The sequence below is a fragment of the Hibiscus syriacus genome, unplaced genomic scaffold, assembly GCF_006381635.1.
Source record: "Hibiscus syriacus cultivar Baekdansim isolate YM2019G1 unplaced genomic scaffold, ASM638163v2 tig00110676_pilon, whole genome shotgun sequence".
Classification (NCBI taxonomy): Eukaryota; Viridiplantae; Streptophyta; class Magnoliopsida; order Malvales; family Malvaceae; genus Hibiscus; species Hibiscus syriacus.
In genome coordinates, this window is record NW_024062820.1 from 1,569,367 (window position 1) to 1,592,408 (window position 23,042).

Sequence of the window (23,042 nt, forward strand, 5' to 3'; positions counted from 1 at the left end):
TTTGATCCATCGTCCCGATTAAAAATTATTGGGTATATATAATGAAAATATATGTATTTACAGGTCGAGTACTTGGATTGTTATTTTTTATTGATTTTTTGGTCAGATTCGAGTCACAAAATTCCCGACTACCTAATAAAAGACTTGTGGTACCAAACTTGTAGATAGTCAAACTTAACAGACCGAGACACGAGCTAACATTTTAATACATGGAAATATCATATATCTAATATTTCAAGTACTCGATATTTCTAGCATCGAAAAAAAAAAGGATATTCGATTATGATAACCCTTATATGAAAGGTGTTTTGTCTTTTAATGGATCCACCGATTATTAGAAATTCATTTGTGTTATGAGAAGTCAACCCCTTCATACCTCATCAATAAGATATCAGATTGTCCTAATTCAATTCGAGAACTCTCTCTCTAAAATCCCATCAATCTTATTTATGTTCTCTAATAAAGTATTGTTCTATAATAATGATCTTCATAAATAAATTATCAAATTTTCATTCCATTTCTTTTGTCTAATTTTAATCTAAATTCAGAATGATAAATACGTAGATTGATAAGTTTTGTCTTAATTTCAAGTACTCGATATTTTGAGTACCAAAAATTAATATACCCGATTATGAAAACCGCTATATGAAGGGTGTTCTTCTTTATGATGGATTCAACAATTGAAAGTAAGGCTAGTCTAATTGTTATAAAAATATTTTCTAAACTTATTTTTTATGGTATAATGTTTTTATGGTTTCATTTCAAGAAATTTGGTGGAATTTTACAGGCTTAGCTTGCAATAGCTGATTAGTTATTGTAGTTCTAAAAACATGGCTTGTCTAAATCCTCTCCCACAATCATATGGTAATATTTTTACCACTCACAGAGTATGATCACAGGACGTCAATGGTCAACCAATTGATTCGCGCAATCCATTTTCTCAGGTACCAATTAGAACCCCTTCATGATTTAATTATCAACGTGTGCTCATGTCTTCTAATCAAAACTTCTTGATTTAAAAGCAATATCTCACATCAATTGGCTAAACTTGAATAATCACCTAAACACAACAACAAACGAGACATTTTAAGGATATAAATGGGAAAAGCATGGAAAAACTCTGCTTATCCAATGGATCCTTTAAAATATTTTGAGTTCGGCTAAGGCTTAGACAAAACTTAGTACCAAATATTTTGGATTCAAGTTTGTTGTTGTGTTTAGGGAATTATTCTAGTCTAGTCATAGAAAATTCAAGTTTGGTCAGTTATGGTGAGATATTGCTTTCAAATCAAGAAAAAAAATAAGTTAACTAAAAAAAGATAATAAATAATTTTATATAGATAAAAATAAATTTAGAAGTTTTGATTAGATGACATGAGCTTACGTTGATAATTAAATTAGGAAGGGGTTCTGATTGGTACACTGAAGAAATAGACTTTGCGGATCAATTGGTTGATCATTGACGTCCTGTGACCATACTACGTGAATCATAAAAATATTATCATATGATTGCGGGAGAGGATTTAGACAAACCCCATTTTTCAATTAAACTAGAAAGAGGTTTTGATTGGTACACTGAGTAAATAGACTGTGCGGATCAATTGGTTGATCATTGACGTCCTGTGACCATACTCCGTGAATCATAAAAATATTATCATATGGTTGTGGGAGAGGATTTAGATAAATCTCATTTTTAGAATTACAATAACTATTCGACTACTGCAAGCTAAGCTTGTAAAATTCCACTGGATTTCTTCAAATGAAACCATAAATCAACATTGTACCAAAAAAGAAAGTTTAGAAAACGTTTTTATAACAATTAGACTATCCTTACTTTCAATTAGTGTATCCATCAAAGGGAATGACACCTTTTATATAGGGGTTTTCATAATCGAGTATCTTCATTTTTATTTAGTCGAAATATTGAATACTTGAAATTAAGACAAATCTTGGTAATTATCATTATGAGTTTAGATTAAAATTAGACAATCAAAATGTAATGGAAATGTGGTAATTTATTTATGAAAATCATTATTATGTAAGAATATTTTATTAGGGAACACAAACAAGATCAATGGGATAAGAAAGTTCTCGAATTGAATTAGGATAATCTCGTATTTTATTGATGAGGTCTGAAGGGATTGATTTCTCATAGCATAAATGAATTTTCAATAATTATACTCTTCTTGTTCTATCTCTATTACAAGCAATCCCAACTCTAAAATATTCGAGAGACATAATAAAAAGAGTACAATTATTGAAAATTTATTTGTAATACGAGAAGCCAATCCCTCTATCAATAAGATATGAGATGGTCTTAATTCAATTTGAGGACCATGTCCGAAAAATCTATCGGTCCTATTTATGTTCCATAATAATAATAATAAGATATTAATATTTTTAATTAAACATATTAATATATAATAAAGACAAAATTCTATTCTTTTGTCATAACCGCCCTTTTTTTCCTTTTTTCATAATAGTTTTATAACACACACTAAAGATAAATTTTTGCCGCCTGTCTCTTACTCTTTTTTATTATTTTATTCTTACAAACTAAAAATAACATATAATATTATAAATAAATAGAATAAAAAATATAATTAAGATATAAAAATATAATTATATAAATAATATATAATCATATTTATAATTATTTTATAATATAATGAAATTTTATAGTTAGACTTATAATATTAATAAAATTATTTACACAATTAATATTTTCATCTAATTTTTATTAATATACCCATTCTTTATCAACTTTAAAAACAAATCATGAAACAATTGGTATAAAGGCTAACTAAATTAATATATATATATATATATATATATATTTAAATAAAATTATATAATTTTAAAATGTTAACTTTAGGAGTGAATCAATGAGTAATGTGTATAGATATATATTATACTTGATTTTTATTTTTTAGCACAAAATATGTGGCTCGCATACGATAGGCTCATACATGCACCTTGCACCTAGGGATAATTCTGTTGGTAATCCCTGTTGGTTTCTTTGAAATTTGGTTTGGTCCATTTTGAAGCTAATGCCTACTTAGTGATCTCGTGGATTTTCTTTGCCACTTCTTAACTAATTCCCTCCCATTAAACCCGTAATATATGGGTCGAGAAAAGTGTTTTTGCTGGAGTTCCACCGCGTCGGAGGGCACTATGAATTAGTGCATTAAATATAATTTTTCTATAATAATTTAAATATCATCAATCAATAGTTTTTTATATCCATCTATGTAGACTAAAAATTAAAAGGGAAATTATACCAAATCAAAATTAATATCTATCGTAAATTAAAATTGATATTTTAAATAAGCATCAATTAATTAATTAACACTACTCAAGTTTTAGTTGTAGAATTTTTTTTGTTACTTTTTAAAATTAGTAGTGTAAGTGAGCTCAGCTAGAGGTCAAAAACATTTTACCTTACTCGCTGATTATCGAGTCATTAATTCAAAAGTTTATTTTATTTTTTAATTAGATTTTTAAATTTTAACCTTTTATAATTAAATTCAAAAAATAATTTACATGATTATCTTCAATTTTCAAAAAAATAATTAAATATTGCACTTAAAATGATATGATCTTAAAAAAAAAATTTGTATTAATCGCTGTTATTAAATCTATTGTCAACTAATCCATATCGGATACTATAGAAGTGAGGACGATCCTCCCAACTCAATTTGTTCCATTCGTAAATATCAGGGTTTGAACCCCTGACATTGCTTAAAGAATCTAGTGTCTCATCGTACTAGATCAACTAGTTATATATGAGTTAAATTGGTGATAGTTTTTTTCATGTTCAAAATTTAAATAATGGTCAGTATCTCATTTTCTGTCAAAAAAGTTTAGTTGTCAGCCACAACAATCGCCGCAAACATGTGTTGTAATCCTTAACAGTAGGGTTTATAACAATTGCTTTACAGATTATAAGACATGATCATAACAACAACAATACTAATAGCCTTATATTTAACTTCAAATTACATTCAATTATTGGAGATGCAGAGTTTTCTAAAGCACAATATAAGTATGCAAACCATTCCATGTCTGGCACCTGCAAATTAGAGTAAATCAATAGGCGATTCTATAGGCATGAATTTCGCAAAAGCACTAAAACAAACAAAATAGAAAATTCCATCAACTCATATCCATCGTCTTCAATATGAATTTGATGGACACGTATTATACGTTCCTCGTACTCTGATCTTCCATTGAATTGAAACAAGCTCTCAACATAAGTAATAATTTGTATTGTTCTTTCATAAGCACTGCATGGATATCCAAATTTTTAAGCTCTCGTGTGATCCATCGTCTTCAATATGAATTTAATGGGCATGTATTATACGTTCCTCATACGCTGATCTTCCATTGAATGGAAACAAGCTCTCAACATAAGTAATAATTTGTATTGTTCTTTCATAAGCGTGGATATCCATTTTTTTAAGCTCTCGTGTGGAGGGGTCAAACAACACTTGTTCATGATCCAAGGTCCTAAGAAACAATTCACCATCTTTTCAAAACCCTAAAGGCCTCTCAACTCTAGGAACAAATTCAATACTGGATTGTTTATTCCAACATTCATACATAACCCATAAATCAAACGATTTCTCAATTCTTTTACTTGGGTAAACAATAGCACCAAGCAATCCATTGAAGCCCAAAACTTCCAAATGGTATTGGATTAAAGACACCAATTTCAGGCATAATTAAATTTGAAAACTTTTCATTAACCATATCAGATGCAATAACAAGCTCTTCGGAATACCTTGTTGCATGTCAATAACAAAACCCATTTAGGCATGCATTAAACATAGTACCGCCACGAGGACCCTCGCCAGGAACTATAATTTCCTTCCATGAATCGTTTTTAAGCGAATATAACTCAACTTGCTTCTTCGATTCATATTCATCATCTAAAACATAATAAGCAACGAATCTTACAACTTTGTAGTCTTCAGTTGGAGGATCGTACCCAAAAATAAAGCAAAAGTTAAAACCAGTGTAATCCAGATTAGGAGGGCGTTGGACTGAGGAAGGGTTTTGAACTCTGAGGTAGATGGGTTCCAAAGAGCATTTTTCACTTACACACAACAATTTATTACAAGGACCATAAACTTCAGGAACATACAAACAATAATCATCGAAAATGGGCACGTGAATGTTGTGGTTTACCGAAAAGTTTTTATATTTCTCAGTCGAAAACTGAGAGATATAAAAGATATCATCACGGGCATTACCATTACTACGTTTGAGGAGGAGATTAAGGCTGTTCTGATGATGTTTTGTAATGAAAAGTGGGGTATGAAAAGATGAAGACCAAGCCTTACAAACTAACCTGAAACGTGTCAAGGATTTAACAGGAAGTTTGGAGAGGTTCTCCAACGCCAACATCTCTGGTACGTAGGTTCCAGTTTTTCTCAGCCCTTTTATCTTGCTTTAGATTTTAATTAGGGGTAGACAAATAAGAAATTGATAAAGGTGCGAAAGATTAAAAGAACTGGAGCTATGTTCTTAAGCAGAACCTTTGGCAACTTTAAGCCCGTGAGCTATCCTATTGTAATCATCAATTTAGGGTTAGTAAACTATTAAAAACGTTCAAAACCCTTTCTCAGTCCTCAATCCAACGTCCTCCTAATATGGATTACACTGGTTTTGACTTTTGCTTTGATTTTAGGTACGGTCCTCAAACTGAAGAATATAAAGTTGTAAGATTTGTTGTTAATTATGTTTATTCCAGCATCCATCCATAACCCATAAATCAAAAGATTTCTCAGTTACTTGGATAAACAATAGCACCAAGCAATCCATTAAGTCCAAAAGTTTCCAATGGTAGGTTCAGGCATAGGTAAAATTGAAAACGTTTCATCAACCATATCAAATGCAAGAACAAGCTCACCAAAATCCCCTAGTGCCTGCCAATTAGAAAACCCATTTATGTGTGTACAAAACACATCACCGCCATAAGGACCCTCGTAAGGAAGTACAATTTCCATCCATGAATTGCTTTTAAGTGAATATAACTCAACTTGCGTCTTTGATTCATATTCATTATCTAAAACATGATTAGCAACAAGTTACAATTTTGTAGTCATCAGTTTGGGAGTCGTACCCAAAACCAAATCAACGATCAAAACAACTGCAGTCCAGATTAAGTGGGCGTTGGACCGAGGATTGAGGAACGGTTTTAAAATCTCAGGTTGATAGGTTCCAAAGGACATCCATATCATCATCATCATGTAAACACAATAATCCATTACAAGGACCATAAAGTTGAGGAGCATACAAAGAATTCTCGAAAAAGGGTAAGTGAATGTTGTGGTTTACCGAAAAATTTTGGCCTTTCTCAATCGAAAGCTGAGAGAAATAATAGATGTCATTATGGGTGTCACCATGATTACGTTTGAGGAGGAAATTAAGGTGGTTGTAATGATGTTTGGTAATAAAAAGTGGGAAAACCAAACTTTACAAACGCACCTAAAACGTGCCAAGGATTTAACAGGAAATTCGGACATCTTTGGTATATAGATTCCAGCTTTGTCCAGCCCTTTCATCTTCCTCTCTCTCTCGTAATCTCTAAATCTTAATATCCAAATCATTAACTCCAAAATCGCAAAACTCAAATTTTAAAATCTAAATCGGATTTGGAAATCTACTCGTCGATAATGCGTGAAAAGTCAGTCGATGGAAAATCCTAAGACCCAAATGTCATCCTGCCGGAGGGAAAATATACTCCTACATGGGATTTAGCCAAATATCCTCCTGGGTGGGGTACTGGTATGGTTCGGCTCAAGTACGGGTCGGATATCGAATCAAATTTAATTATCATGTTCGGATTAATATCTAGTATTGAGTCGGATAAATTAATTCAAATAATCGGATTCGAGTTAACTTTATCAGGTCAAATAGGATGATCAAAAATCCGACCTGACCTACCCATGTCCATCCCGTTAAGATCATAAGTGACGTGGCTAGATTTATCTAATAATTTCCCGTATAAATGTGTAAAATAACTTTACGAAATCTAACTCACACGTGTTGTGTCATAAAAGACGTGAGTCCCACTTCTTTTGAAGCAACGTTTTCTATGGTGGTGGGATTCGTTTGGACATTATCTTTTAAAATATACAAGAATTAATAATATAAACAAGGATAAATAAATAATTTGATCAAAAATATTTAAAAAAAATTAAAAAGTTCGAATTTTTTAACAATGAAATAAAAAATGTGACATTTGTGAAAAATATGAATATGAAGCGAAAAAAAATTGCAAAAAAATTGAAAAACTCAAAAGGGAGCATGTACCGTTGAAATGAAATTGTTATTTTTTCATTAATTGGTTTAATCTGATAAATTTATTTTAAAAAATTAAAATTTAAGAGTTATTATTATTATTATTATTATTTTAAGTTTAACCAAAATGTCTTTGGATCTTTAAATCTTTATAAAAGAATGTGAGAAGAAGCGATTGCCGATTAATCGTGCCGGTCACGACTAATAAAATTTCCTAGGCCATAAAAAAGGAGCCAAGCCGCGTTATAAGCCAAGCAATAGCATAACCGCGCGAGCCGGCATGATTCATATGAAATTATTATTTAATAATAAAACATTTCAATAAAATTACTCTTTTTTATTAATTAAAATTTACTTATACAAGCTATATGACATTATTTATAATTTTTTATTATTCTGTAATTTTCTTTTTATCCTTTTTTACCCTCAAGACTTTTAAGTTTTATTAAACTGAATCAGATGAAAAAATTGATAGATTTCGAATGATTTTGTGCTTATAATTTTATATTTTTAAAATTTTAATTATAGTTGTTAATGATTAGTATATTTTTATTTTATATTTTTAATGTTTTTATATAAAAATAAAAATAATTAAATTAATTTAAAAAATACATTAATTTATCTCTAATTGGCTCAACTCAATTAAAAAAATGAAAAAGTAAAAATCATAATCATAAAAAAAAATTATATACTGAAATAACTTTTTAAAAAAGGTTTTAGATCAAACTAAAAGTTAAATTCTTTAGTTATATTTGTGAAAATGACTACGTTGTGATGTTTGATGTATTGGACTTTATGGTTTCGTATACTTTAGCTGATAAGGCCGACTCCTTATGTGTAACAGTTTAAGTTACTTTCGTTTGTTAAAGAAATAGGTTTGGTTTACATTTAATTTGGTATAGTTATTTTTCAAAAGAAATTTAAATAAAATAAATTTAAAAATAATTAATAAAATTGACTTAGTAATTTTAATGCTTAACATAAAACTAAACATTATTTTTTATTAGTCTAAAGATATTATAAAGTAATGTCTTTTCAGAATTATTTTAGTTTTTAACAATTTCTACACCTTAATTTTGTAGACATAATTATTTGAATCTAAAATAATATCCTTTTTAACATTGGATTCACTCAATATATTTTTAAAATTTATTAAATATATAAATAAATTTAAAAAACATTTAAAATGTACATCTAAATATATATTTTCAGATATTAATTCTTAGATTAAAATTCGATAGGGTAAACTAAAAATCGCATTTGGAATGAATTTTGGGTTCATTTGCATTTGCATGCTAATTGCAGCTAACCCTAGTCAAATTCTAACCCAGATATGACCCATCTTCCCTTTTATTTAAACATATGGGAAACTGGTCTCGTTCACTTGCCTTTATTTCTTCTCTTTCACCTCTCTGCCTCTCCCTTTCACCTGAAAAAAAAAAAGCTTCCTTTTTTCCATAATTTTCTTTTTTAGATGATTAATGTCTTTTAGACTACTCTAATATGATTATAATGTAAAAGAAAAAGGAAAGGAAATTCATCCTTTCTCTAGTTCTGTTGGTCTCTTTGTTATTCTTGTTATGTTGTTTGATGGGACTGTGTAACGAAGAACAAAAATGGAGAAGTTAAGACAGGACAGTGGTTATTGTTCTTTAGTTGTAAAAATGTTACAACTTTGTACAATTTGGTTCTTGTTTGGGTTTCGTTCTAAGTTGAATCTATTTAACAACAATTTCCATTGACAATTTTTAAAGATAACTTGAAGAAATTGTTCATTACATCATCAACCATGAAGAGATCCCGAAGCTCCGATTCTTTGGGTGCTTTAATGTCGATCTGCCCAAATTCAGGTCTAATAAAGAAAACCCAAGTTTGATTACAAAACAGTAACAGTCTTTGATGTTCATCGGTGTCTTAATCGTTGATTATGTTTTGATTTTGGTACAGATGAACATAGTCCCAGAAGCAATGTTTACAGTCGGGAGTTTCAGTCGATGTTAGATGGATTAGACGAAGAAGGTTGTTACGAAGAATTAACGGTCGTCGGCCATGGCGGCGCTGGCGGGAAGAAGAGACGATTAAGTGTAGATCAAGTGAAGGCATTGGAGAAGAATTTCGAAGTGGAAAACAAGCTCGAACCCCACAGGAAAACGAAACTCGCCCAAGAACTCGGCTTGCAACCGCGACAAGTTGCTGTCTGGTTCCAGAACCGTCGTGCCAGGTGGAAAACCAAGCAATTGGATATAGATTACGGTGTTCTCAAAACCAGTTATGAATCTCTTAAGCTCAATTACAATACCCTCTGCCATGAAAATGAAGCTCTTCTCAAACAGGTAATTATTTGACAATAAAGATCGAATTCATTCATCATGGTAAAGCTTGGAAATCTTTGAGTTTATTTAAATGTCTGAAAATGGTGCAGATTAATGAGCTGAAGGCAAAGCTTAATGAGCCGCCGCCGGTTTCACCTTTGGATACTTCATCGGAACCGGCGGAATTGAACTGCCTAAGTGGATCAGTTGATGGTGGCGACACCGTTTTCCCCGACTTGAAAGACGGGTCGTCAGATAGTGATTCGAGTGCTATCTTGAATGACGAGAATAACGGCGGCGGCGGCAACCCGAGCAACGTGGTGGCATGTTCATCGCCGTCGTCCATGAGCAGCTGCTTCCAGTTGTTTAAAACAACTTATGTGAAGATGGAAGAGCATGATTTCATCAGTAGTACTGCGGACGAAGTTTGCAATTTTTTTGCAGACGAGCAAGCTTCGAGTCTTCAATGGTGGATCTGAATCAGAAGACATAGGATCTTCTGTAACGAAATGCAATAAGACCGATAATTTTGTCTGAAAAGGAACAAGGATGACGTGGCGGAGGCGGAAGTTGTCAGCCAATGTGTCGAGTAGCAGCCACTGCGGTGGCGAATGCAGTGGGCGGGCGTGTGGGTGAATGATTAGATCGTAATGGAAGCTCTTTTTTATTTTATTTTTACTGAGTTCCGTTGTAAATGGTAAAATCCCTCAGAACCCATTTTGGGGGAAAGTAAATTTTCTTCCTTCTAAGGTGAAAAGGCAGAAAAAAATAAAAGTAAAAATCATCATTTTTCATGGTTTATTTTTCTGGTTTCGTTGCATTGCCAAAAGAATCTGTTGCAAATAGCAAAATTCATAAACTTGAGGACTACATCTGTAAAGGTGAAAATAAAACAAGCCCAAGGGCATAGGAGAAAGTTGTCTAAAAAATAATAGGGTAAATTAAGTATTTAATATTTAAATTATCAGTTTTGGTACGTGTTAGTATATAATATTTTTAAAAAAATCATATTTAATGTTTAATTTTTATTTTATTTTATTTTCATACCCTATTATTAAAAGTTTAACGCGTTTAATACTTAAATTATCAATTTTAATACTTAAACTTTCATTTTTTCAGAATTTATTGTTAAATTTTGAATGAGTACTAAAATAAAACAAAAATTAAAATTTTTAACAACGGATTACTAAAATAAAATAAAAACTAAACTTTTATGTATGGTTTTAAAAAAATTAAAAGTTTAAGTACTAAAACAAATCGAAACTAATAGTTTATGTACTGAACACAAATTTATCCCAAATAATTAGGTTTGACTAAATAGTTATTTTAATTTTCATTCTGTTTTTTTTTTCTTAAAATAAATCATGCGTCAAAAGAAAATAATAAATACTAAAGTGATTATTCAGGTAAATATTAGTATTTTTTTACCTTAAAATAAAATATTATAAGCTGAAATATTTCATAAAAATAACATAGGATAAAACTATTATTTAAACAAATATTAAGAATATTTTTTACGTAATGGCTAAGACGCAATATCTTCTCATATATTAATTGTCAAATATCCTGTCATAGATAAATAAATTTAAATTTTTTTATATAATTTTCATATTTATATTAATATATTTTAATAATAATTTTTTATACCCTGAACATTTATAAATTTATATTTTCCAAATTTTTAATATAAATTTATAAAAATCCTTTATTCTAATCTTGATAGTGGAGACAACCCACAAGGACCAAGGAAACCCTAATAGTGTAAGAAGCATAATCAAAGATATCGTGAGGGTGCCCTAAAAATATATTATTATTGAAATTTCAATAATAAAATTTATTAGTATTCAAATTTAGTTTTACAGCCTACCCGTAACCATGTCCATGGTGGAAGCCATTCGAACTTTAAACAATCAAAAGAAAAAGAAGATGATTAAAGGGTACCCTAAAAACAGTAAAAAAAAACGCCGCATGATTGGATCGGTAGCTGCACCCTAAAGTGGGACTCTAAACGAGCAAATAAACTGAACACGAACATTAATAAATAAATTTTTTTTTTGTTCATCTTCATTCATTAAGGAATATAGTTTGTTCATGTTCGTTTATTTGCATGATAAACGAACAACAAAAACACAAAAAACAAACTTATTCGAACACAACAAATAAATATAAAAAAAGTAAACAACAATAATAACTTAAAATTCATTAATATAACCTGTAATTTTAGAGTTAATTTGTTCAAATACGACAAAAACATACATAAATCATAAATAAGCTATATGAACATAATAAAGTCTTATAATTTGTTCAACAAAACAATCTTCTTAAAATCTAAACAACTTCAATAATCTTCGTAACACATTCAACTTGTGATTTGTTCGTGTTCGTTTATTTAATTAAACAAACGTAAAATCTTGTTCATGTTCGTTCATTTAATAAATAAACGAACTTCTTACCGCACGATTCATAAACGGTTCGCTAAACATTTAATTCATTTACTGACTTATTCTAACTCTTCACAACTTATATTCCATTTATCTGTGTTATTTAAATAAAAATATAACCTTTTATTATTAAAGAATTATTTAATCAACCCAAAATTTAATAAACAACAGCAAACAGGTTCCATTTGATCATATTTCATCAAAAGCAAACTATCTTTTAAATTTTTGGATATTTCTCTAAATTTGTTTGCTTTTGGGTGTACTATTTTTCTGTTGTATTTGGGAAAAGAAAGGACCCGTAAGTAAAAAGAAAGGCAGTGTATGAGGGTCAATTAGTGTCTTTTGTGTTCGTGCCTTCTACTTTCATCTTCTATCTTTTTGTTTCCCTCACGTTTTTTCTTAACTCGAGTATGTTTGGTTCGGAAAATATGAGATTTTCATAGAAATAGAATTTATATTCTCCCATTTGATTAGTTGAGAATTTTATTACTGGTAATATTTTATTATAAATAGTAGATTTTTTAGGATATATTATTGAGAATGTCATTACTCTCATTTTCTTAGATATTGTTGGATTACTGACTTTTTATACTAAAATGCCCAATAATTTTTTTTCAAAAATATTATTCTTCTGTTATTGAGTAATAAAAATTCTATGAATGTTAAATTACAAATTTATCCTTAAACTATTTTAGATTTACAAAAAAAATCTATAATTAAAATTTTATATGAAGTTCAGGGGTTAAAATAAAATTTTACTCTTTCATTAAACCTTTTTATATTTTTAATTTTGTAAAAAAATTATATAAATTTTATGAATTTAATTTTTTTAAAGAAAATATATAAATATTTTCCAACTTGTTAAAAAAACAAATATATAATAAGGACAATTTGGTCAAATATACATTATAATAATATTTTATTTTTTTAACCAAACACGGGAATCTTACATTTTTGCTAAACCAACCAAACACAAAATACAACATTCTCAGTAATCTTATTCCCTGATAATCTTTTATTTCAACTGGTAATCTTACATTTCGTGAATCAAACGCATCCTTAAGGTTATCTAAGTATCACGTAAAGAAAATGTTAAAAACACATTTAGAAATTAGAACGAAAGATATATAAAAACATATATGACTATATCGGTAAATAAACCACAATAGAAAATAAAACTATTGAACATATATATGACTATATCGGTAGATGAACCACAATAAAAAATCAAACTATTAAAGGGTTCGAATTGAGTATCGTGAAAAAACTATATTCGAATATAAATAGTGTATTCAGATTCAATCAAAGGGATCAAAGTATGAAATATCAAAGTGTTAACTTGATTATTTGAGACAACATCAAATCCAACAATGAAAAAATTAAATAAAAAAAAAGTCAAACGAACAAAAATATGTCATAGAGACTAAGATATTGAGAATAAAAAATAAACAAAGAAAAAATGCGATATTGAAAAATAAATAAAAGAATAAGGAGTATAGAGAGAGAAAATAATGTAAGAAATCGAAAAAATAACATTAACAACACTGCTAATATTTTAATGTGATCAAAATTTAAAAAATATTTATTATAATTTTACTACAAAAAAATTAAGAATTATAGTAAAAAATGAATATAATTTTATGATTAATGATATAATTTAACTAAAACAAAAAAATTATAAAAATTCTACCGACAATCATTATCACAACTAATGAAAATATAAACATAAAAAACGATTTTATTCATGACATAATTATGATGTAAATACTCATTGTTATTAGTTTGTATTATTATTTTATAAATATATTTAATTTTTTAATAAAAAAAATGATAAAATGATAGTTTAAGTATTAATATGAATAAAATATTTAAATAATAAAATAATAAATTTAATTACAGTGCAAATTTGTAAATAAGTGTTCGAAAAAAATCCAAAAACGTTTATGGTCCCCTTTTAGTCCAAGTGCTCTACAATTTTATTTCCAATTTATGTTTTATTTTGGAAAATGGGTCCCATTTTCGTTTGATGGGCTCTTTTTAAGCAGATATTACCAGAGAAGGGGCATGTGACGTGGGTCCCAGATGTTTGCATCAAAAGCGAGTCTTTTTCATCAACGGTCACAATCAACTTAAAAAGCTGGAAGACATTAGGAAAATTGGAATAATGTGTTTAATCAATTTTTAAATTTAAATATAATTGACTTTACAATATTTTATTGGTTTTTAAATTATAAAACGGACGGTTGGATTAGGCTAAGATAAATTTTATAATTTCATTTTTTTTATTTTATATTTTAACATAAAATATTATATCTATCTTTTAAAGAAAAAAAACGTTGATATGATTTATAAATTTTCTTAAATATTCAAATATTGTCACTCGCTCAGACTCTTGTTCGTGTGAATACATGTCATAGAAACGATACAAACGTATCGCACATGCTCATTTTTAAGATAAAATTCGTTTAATTATTTTCTAATTTTTCTCACTACTTTAATTTTCTTCATTTTTGGTCTTTGACAACCCCGACGTTGGCTATTTAAAATGCATGAAAGTCGAGTTTTCATGAGCATGCCTTTCTGTAATTATGCCACGTAAGTAAAAACATGTCCACACAGTCACACCTTTTTGGAGTTTGGGTGCCACGTATGAAAAGGTACATCCAGTCATCAGTGTCTTTCTAAAAGATATTATTTTGATAAATAATTTTTTAAAATAGCTACTTTTATAAATAATTAAGAAAAGCTATGTATACACGTAATAAAGACTCTTTTTATTCGTGACGGTTTCACAGGGAAAAAACAAACGAGACAAAAGAAAGTAACTTTTTAAAAAGTAATTTGATTATTAAAAAACTGGAAATGTGGAATCTTCTGCTGGCTCTTTCCCTAATCCAAGTGTTTCACGTTGGGTTAGTTTATTTCTGATTTCTTGAATTCCTATCGACTCCATTTTGCTTTATCTTTCTTAATTGGCAAGGCTTTGTTTTTCATTCTCTGTTCAATTATTGATTAATTTAATTATATATTTGAAATATTTATTATTAAAGTGATTCTTGCAGTTCAAAATATTTTATTCATTATTTCAGAATTTAAACTTTTAATCTTTATTTAAAATATCTAGTACATCACCCTACCATATTAAGTATTAGTCGGGGGTGGTATGCTAACACATGGGGTGGTATGCTCCACTCTGTTGATACAAATAAATGCCATTTTTTTTTGCCATTTTACCTTTATTTTTTTAGTAATGAAAATAAATTAAATTAAACGTTTAATAATGATATTGGGTTTAATTGTGTATTAAGAAAATAGAATGGATATATCTTCCCAAGATACGGCCTAGAGATAGAGCTCGTAGCTTCACCATTTTAGTAACCTTTTATATATGTATTTTTCTAATCGCCATCTTCATATATTTTAGGGTAAATTAGATATGTAGTCACTCAATTAGTTTTCAAAATGTCATACTTAAAGTTTTATTTTATTTTTTTCTAGTCAACCTTTATTAAAAAATAAACAAAATTATTGTTGTGATTATTTTTTTTATTTTCAATGATGATATGATATTAATTTATGATGACACGTCAATATCACCGTTAATTTTTTTAACAGTGGAAGATCAAAATTTAACTTTAAGTATGATTTAAAAAAAACCAATTAGATGATCAAAATAAAAATATGTAAATATGAGTAATTAAATACGTAATTTATCTTATATTTTAAATAGACCAAACTTGTCGTCTTTACCACTCTAAAATACGTAACATACGTACGAGTCCAAATACCTAGATAAGCAGGGCAAAATTTTCGAGATAATGTTCTGGAAAAAATTAATTCACGAGATAAAGCACTCCCAATATTAATTGCTCAAATAAGGTGAAATCCACAGTGTTGGTCGTAGGTCGCCATGCCTTCCGGGCGACTTACTAGGTCGCAATGTCTTCCCGGCGAGCTACAAGAGATTGCATGTGTCATGCACGTCCCAACACGCTGGGCATCTGAGGCCATCCGACCAAGGCCATCCGAACGGGCTATGCGAGGGCATCCGAGGGCAACCGAGCGAGCTATGCGAGGGAATCCGAGGGAAGCCGAGCGAGGGTAGGTCGCCCGGAGGGCATGGCGACTCCGGAGGGCATGGCGACCTATGTGTTGGGACGTGCATGTACCATGCAACACGTTCATTCTCTCTGTTTGAGCAAGGGTAGGTCGCCCGGAGTGCATGGTGACCTACGGCCAACACTGTGGATTTCACCTTATTTGAGCAATTAATCTTGGGAGTGCATTAGCTCGTGAATTAATTTCTTTCAGAACATTATCTCGAAAATTTTGCCGATAAGCAGTGCCTAATTTGTATATTAGAAATATTTTAATTTCATTATTAATTTATAAATTGTTAAACATCATTAAACTTGTTTAATTAACAGATTTTTGGGAGGGAAAAAAGTTCCTGAAAATGTACTTGTTTACATTATGATTATGATCGTATCAAATAAAAATTTAATTAGTATAATGTTATATTTAACTTTTCTTTTGCAAATAGAAAATAAAAAAATAATTAAAAAATGGAGGGTCAATTTTGAGGGGCGAGTGGCGTGGAAGAACATACAACCATTGATAGTGACATCAAGTGGTTGATAGATTCGGAAAGTTGAATGAGACGTCGCCGTTTAAGACAAATTACTCATGACAACGACGCTCACTTGACCTCCGCCCCACCCCACAAAACAATAAAAAAAAAATTATTTTATATTGATTAAATAAGAGTTTAGTATTTAAACTATTAGTTTTGATCTATTTTAGTAATTAAATTTTTAATTTTTTTTAAAATCATACATAAAATTTAGTTTTATTTTATTTTAGTACCCGTTAAAAACTTAATGTTAAGTTTTAAAAAATTAAAAGTTTAGGTATTAAAACGGATAAAAAAATATAGTTTAGGTACCTTATTTTTCTCTCAAACAATGCATAAATTATATGTGTTTTTCTTTTTTTATTAGTCTGGGATAAGTATAAAGTAATATCTATTCAATGATAACTCTCAATCATTTGTCATTGAATGTTTACACTCATGACATTCATGGTACTCGAATACATGACCTCAAGGAACAACGACAATTCATTTACTGCCGATATCGCTTGTTTGATGTTTTTATTGAGAATTTTAATTTAGCGTGAATTGTATTTAAACTCATTAGAGCACAGAAAACTCAATTAAATTATTTTGTCTCAAAGCTTGTATATTTATGCACAGAACAATTGAAATTGGTTTGTGTTTATTTTAGGAACAAACTAGGATGATTAAGAACAAGATGGTACAAGTGTGTTGTATGTACATGTAATAGTTTAGTAAGGTCCAACTGGAATTAAGTTGGCTTTTGTGCCGGTTGTTATGTTTGGTATGTCCAACATATTACAAAGCATCAGCTGTTTCTCTTATAAAAAAGATCCCATCGATCCATGCAATTAATTACCATTTCTTGTTTTGGATAACATCCTTATATGCCAACTCGATGCTGCCCTAAACCAACCATGTGAACCACTTCTAGAATGTCGGTCGATCAACTCATGCCCATCATTGCTTGCTGAATCATATCTTAAATTAAGCACGTTTTTGAATTATTCATGAAATGAAGTGTAAATTAATATCTTTGACTATAAAATTATTGGTTTATGTATTTGAAAATTTAACTGATTATTAGATTTTAATGAGAGTGTTTGTAATTACACAAATACGGCATATTTGAATAATTACAATATATTTTGAAACAGTGATAAATATTTGATGAATCATACAGTAGGAAGACATATTCTATCCCCTATTTGTTATTTTAAATATTTTTATTAAATTCTACAAAATTTATAAACATTTTTTTGGTTTGTTGGAGATGTGCATTTGTTTGTAAAAGCTGCAAGAAAGGTGGGGACAATTAGCTTTTAAGTAGGGGTGTATTAAGTTCGGTTCGATTTGAATTTTCACTAAAATATGAATTGAATTATACTTTTTGGGCTTCTAAAAATGGAACTAAAACCTAATGGCATAAAAATCACGATTTTCGATTTGATTCGGTTCAATTCAATTTGTTTGTTTTTAATTGTTCAATATTTTTCAATTTGAACATCTAAAAAGCAAATTTATATCTTAAATCGAGTGAAAATTTATGAATTTATATTTATTAAAAATGTTATTAGATTTAATATTTTATTTATTTAAATTTATCTTTCAATAAATTCAAAATCAACGTGTTCTACATATTTTTTATCTTTTATTTTTTAACTCAATTTAAATTATTTCTATATGAAAAACCCGAATTCAAATTAAATTGCATATTTATTTTTCAAACCGAATCAAATCAAACCGCAAATTACAAAACCTGAATCAAATAGTCCAATTAGGATCTACTTTTAAGATCCATACAGTAAATTACACGCACTGTTTTATTTTCTCTCTCTTTCTCGCACAAATCTCTATGATTTTTGTGCCTAAAATATAGTAGTACTATAAGTGTTCACATTTTAATTTTATATTTTCTTAAGATTAATTTTAGTGTGATGATAAATTAATTACTTCAATATATATTTCACTGAAAAATATTTTTAGAGATTTTTTATTTATTTTGGGAACATTGTTAAATTAGTTATTTATTTTTAAATGCTATATAAAGGTAAATGAAATGATTGTCCAGCTCAGTTGGTAGAGTACAAGGTTCTTAACCTTGGGGTTGTGGGATCGAGTTCCACGGAGGACATTTTATAATTTGGAGGTATTCCACGGAAACTGCTCTCAACCTGGTGTTGGGGGCAGTCTACTAGCCTACCTCCCCTTATCCCATTATATATGAAAATAAGAGTCGGCTAATTTATTTTTATATGAAGGTAAATGATAACCTTTTAATCCGAACCTAAAGAACAAAAAAAAAATCTAAAAAAGCTTAATCCTTGTAGAAGTATTTATAAAAAAAAAATACGAACTCGCATGTAATTTTTTGTGTGTAAAATTGTCTGATCAAAGTTGATATTTACCTGACCTTTTATGGGGCTTTGGCCTATTCGGCTTCAGCCGACCCATAAGCCAGCCAGCAAGCTAATTTCCATATTATCTTTTGCTTTCTCGTTCGTCAAATATTTTAGGGTGAATTGTACTAATGATTGTTTATATTTGTGTTTTATTTATTTTTAGCCATTGATTTTATAATACATATGATATAATATATTTATTCTTATTTAATTAAGATGTGATTACCTCGAATAATTATATTTGTAAAGAGATAGAATTGTCGTTTCGAGAAAAATGAAAATACTTGATATGATCGAACTACGACTCCGTAAGTTTAATCTCGCCGAAGTTGATTCGATTTGTCCAAAATACTAAACTTTAATCATGATTTTGTATTTTTATCTTCTTTTTTTGTACTGGTAATGGAATGGAAGCTCTTGTTGTGCTAATTTTTTTAAATGTATGCTTAGGATGTGTTTGATAGATGGAAAATGTTTTTCTCATTTTCGTTTGATAGCTGGAAAACATTTTTTGAAAGAGATTTTTTGGCGTTTGATAGTTGTAACTGGTTTTAAGAAAAATATTTTCCAGTTTGATAGTCGTAATTAATTTTTATAATGTAATTCATTTTTCTAATTCTTTTGTATTTTTTGTAAAATGTTTTACTATCTGATTTTCCGTAAAATATTTTCATGACTTTTCACTTCAGAGTATAATAACTAAAAAGATATTATTTTATTTATTTAATATTACTTTCATATTTTATATCATTTTAATAAAATATTAATTATAAACATATTTAATATTATTATAATTAATTTTAATAATTATATTTTTAATATTATTAATATGTAGTAAATATAATAATATATAATGTTATATTAATAAAATACTAATAACAAAAATTAAGGGTGTTCAAACAATTAATTAGATCACTTATCGAATTGAATTACCAACCAAATTAATTGAATTATTTTTTATTTAATCGTTAATCAAATCGATTTTTTTTAAATATTAACCGAACCAAACTTTATTAATTTTATGTAAATCATTTTCTATAAAATTAATTATAGTGTATCAAATAATAAGTGAAAATTGTTTACGCAATATCATCAAAACAACGTAAAATAATTTTTGAAAATATTTTTCAAGAAATATAATTCATTTTTCATAAAATAACCTTTAAATAATTTATTTTACGAAATTATTTTCTAAAAAACCAATTACAATCTATCAAACATATTATTAGAGAATTATAATGTGATACCAATTTTGAATAGTGGACTAAAAATGAAATATATGGAGTTTTCGTTTTCGCAAACAGATGGCGTGCATTTAAGTTGAAAAAGGAAGAAGCTGATCCGCCAATGAGCACACGGAGCATTAAAGCACAGCGGGTGGGGGGCAAACAAATGCCACAGCTCGGATTGAATGGATTTGGTGATTGGACTCACCCGCTACCCTATTTATGATTTACGATGATGTGGCCTTGGATTTCATTCACTCTTTTTTTTTTATTAAAAAAAGCTCCATTTATATGCCAATGGCATAAAGATTACATCATTCGAAATACATTCTGGTACATCACACACGAACCAAAAAGGATTTCATTCACTCTTGCTTTCACGTATCACAACTGTTGTTTTGTCGAGTCGAATCAAATAAAAAAAATTTAGTTAATTGAGTTAATGTGCTATATCTTATGCTTTAATTAGTTAATTGATTCTAATTTAAACGAATTTTTATAATCATATAATGTATACATATGTCATGCATAGCTGATATACTTTATTCAATTTTTTAGTCGAGTTTATAAAATTACGAATTGTGTAAAATTTTATTTGTTTGTTCTCCCGATTATCCAGAGCTTTGCGCTAACTAATCAGAATTAACCAGTCACACATTCATATATAAAGGGTTGGTATCTACTCATGCCTGTATTTGTTCATGAGGAAGAAGGGCACTTGCCCATGGCCCTCTCTTTAAGTGAGGACAATCATACTTGAAGTGTCCCAATTTTTGGCAATGGTAGCATATAATAGGATCCTTCTCCTTATTCGATTCATGTTTTTTCTCTTTTTGTTTGGATGCCATGAATCTTTTGAAGAATTTAGCAATCTCTTCATCTACCTCTTCACTTGAATCCTCTTTTTTTTTCATTGGTGGACTTGAGAGCAATGCCAACATCCTTTTTCTTCGTTTCATTCTTTCCCTCTTCTTCTTTTTTTCTTTGAAGCTTTATTTCATGAGTAAGCAATGATCCAATAAGCTCATATAGGGTGTCTGATTCTAAATTCTTAGCTTCTTCGATGGCAGTAGCTTTGCTTTCCCAAGATATCGGCAATGAGGCAAGAACCTTTCTCACTACTTCTTCATTGGGATAAACCTTCCCAAAGTTCTTCAAGTCATTGATAATGGTGGTAAAATGATCCGACATGGTTTTGATGGCTTCATCATCCTTCATTTTGAAATTTTCATAATTGAGAGTGAGAATGACAATCTTAGACTTCTTGACTTGAATCATTCCTTCATGAGTGACTTTAAGCTTGCCCCAAGTTTCTTTAGCATTGGAGCATGAGAACACTCTACTATACTTATCGGGGCCACGTACACCAAAGAGAATATGTATGGCTTTGGCATTGAGTTGAGCTAGCTTCCTATCTTCGGTGATCCATTCCAACTTTTTTCTTGGAGGAGTAGGTGAACCATCAATGATGACATCCCAAAATGAGTAATCAATAGCTTGAACGAACAACATCATCCTATTCTTCCAATATGAATAATTTACACTATTGAAGTATGATGGTATTGTAATGGATTGAGAGTCTTCAACATTGTAGGAGCCGGAAGTTGAATCCATCTTTATCGGTTGATTGTATAGGTTGATAGAGCTCTTATAGGATCTTCACAAGGTTGTTAAACCTTCTATTATGACACACTATGATACCAATTGTTAGCTCTAATGAACAACCGAAAAATGTTAAGAAGTGGGTGAATTGACCTTTTAAATTTTGGTGGAAGCAATTGAAATATAAAAATTTGCACAATGATTTAGAGTGATTCGATTTATAAACCAAATCCACATCCATCACCTTATCTATCCACACTAAGGATTTATCAATTCCACTATATTTGCAAACCTTTAAGGATAAGGTGTAGCATTCCAAATATATACAAGGTTTATACCCCAAAACCTTTCTTACACACTGTCCCAAAGAGAAATGAAAAACTTAGTAAACAAAAGAAAATCTCTCAAAGGCATATGAGTTTGCAACTAATTAAGCATACACCCAAATTACACTTGAGCAATAATAAACAAGAAACACACTTGTATTTACGAAGAATTTGACAATTTATTACTAATAACTCTTTTGATGTTGAAATGATCTTGCAATTGACTTACTTGTTGTTCTCCATTTGAATCTTGGTCCCTTTTATGTCTTATAACATCAATCTAGCCGTTTGGAGTCGTTGGGGATTGAACGGAGCAGTTGGATTCATTAATTTTTGGCATTTAATGCTCACCTGCACATTTGGTATTGAGACCGAGCCTTCCAATGGTCAAATTTGTAGTCGTTAACCCTTCAGTATCGATACTGCTTGAATCAGTATCGATACCCATCCTTCGGTCTCGAGACTGGGGCCTTGGTATCGAGACCAAAAAGCATTCTGGCATTTTGGTATCGAGACTGAATGTATGGTCTCGAGACTGGCTGTTGATTTGGAAAAAAATAAGTGTTTTGAGCTTTAAAGATAATGTTTATAAAAAGCGAATTAACTCAAAAACACTTGGGATTACACTTAAAAATACTTTAAATTGTTTATGACAATATATATATAAATATTATGAAATTGCAAATTTTAACAATTTAAAATATTATAATAATTGTGTTATATGAAAATCAAATTTTAGTTGAACAATTATTTTCTTTTCAATCTTATTTTTTATATTTATAATTGATGATCCTATGTTTTTCAATCCCA

The 23,042-nt window shown here is 29.4% G+C and overlaps 2 protein-coding genes across 2 annotated transcripts; one reads left to right on the top strand and one right to left on the bottom strand.

The window, feature by feature from the left end:
• Positions 1–4,794: 4,794 nt before the first annotated feature.
• On the bottom strand, positions 4,795–5,409 carry LOC120137801 (F-box/kelch-repeat protein At3g23880-like). The gene has a single exon (XM_039153461.1). It carries the CDS (start codon positions 5,407–5,409, stop codon positions 4,795–4,797), a length of 615 nt encoding a protein of 204 aa, XP_039009392.1.
• Positions 5,410–8,725: 3,316 nt separating this feature from the next.
• Positions 8,726–10,292, top strand: LOC120137651 (homeobox-leucine zipper protein ATHB-6-like). The gene is made up of 3 exons (XM_039153350.1): positions 8,726–9,158; positions 9,256–9,641; positions 9,731–10,292. Exons 1-3 carry the CDS (start codon positions 9,098–9,100, stop codon positions 10,097–10,099), a joined length of 816 nt encoding a protein of 271 aa, XP_039009281.1. The 5' UTR covers positions 8,726–9,097; the 3' UTR covers positions 10,100–10,292.
• Positions 10,293–23,042: the final 12,750 nt, after the last annotated feature.

Bases quoted from the DNA above. Each gene is read 5' to 3' on its own strand.
- LOC120137651 (XM_039153350.1), top strand. From the start codon at position 9,098: ATGAAGAGATCCCGAAGCTCCGATTCTTTGGGTGCTTTAATGTCGATC. The intron at 9,159-9,255 runs GTCTAATAAAGA...ATTTTGGTACAG, and splicing joins GTCGATCTGCCCAAATTCAG to ATGAACATAGTCCCAGAAGC. The intron at 9,642-9,730 runs GTAATTATTTGA...AAAATGGTGCAG, and splicing joins ATGAAGCTCTTCTCAAACAG to ATTAATGAGCTGAAGGCAAA.
- LOC120137801 (XM_039153461.1), bottom strand. From the start codon at position 5,409: ATGTTGGCGTTGGAGAACCTCTCCAAACTTCCTGTTAAATCCTTGACA.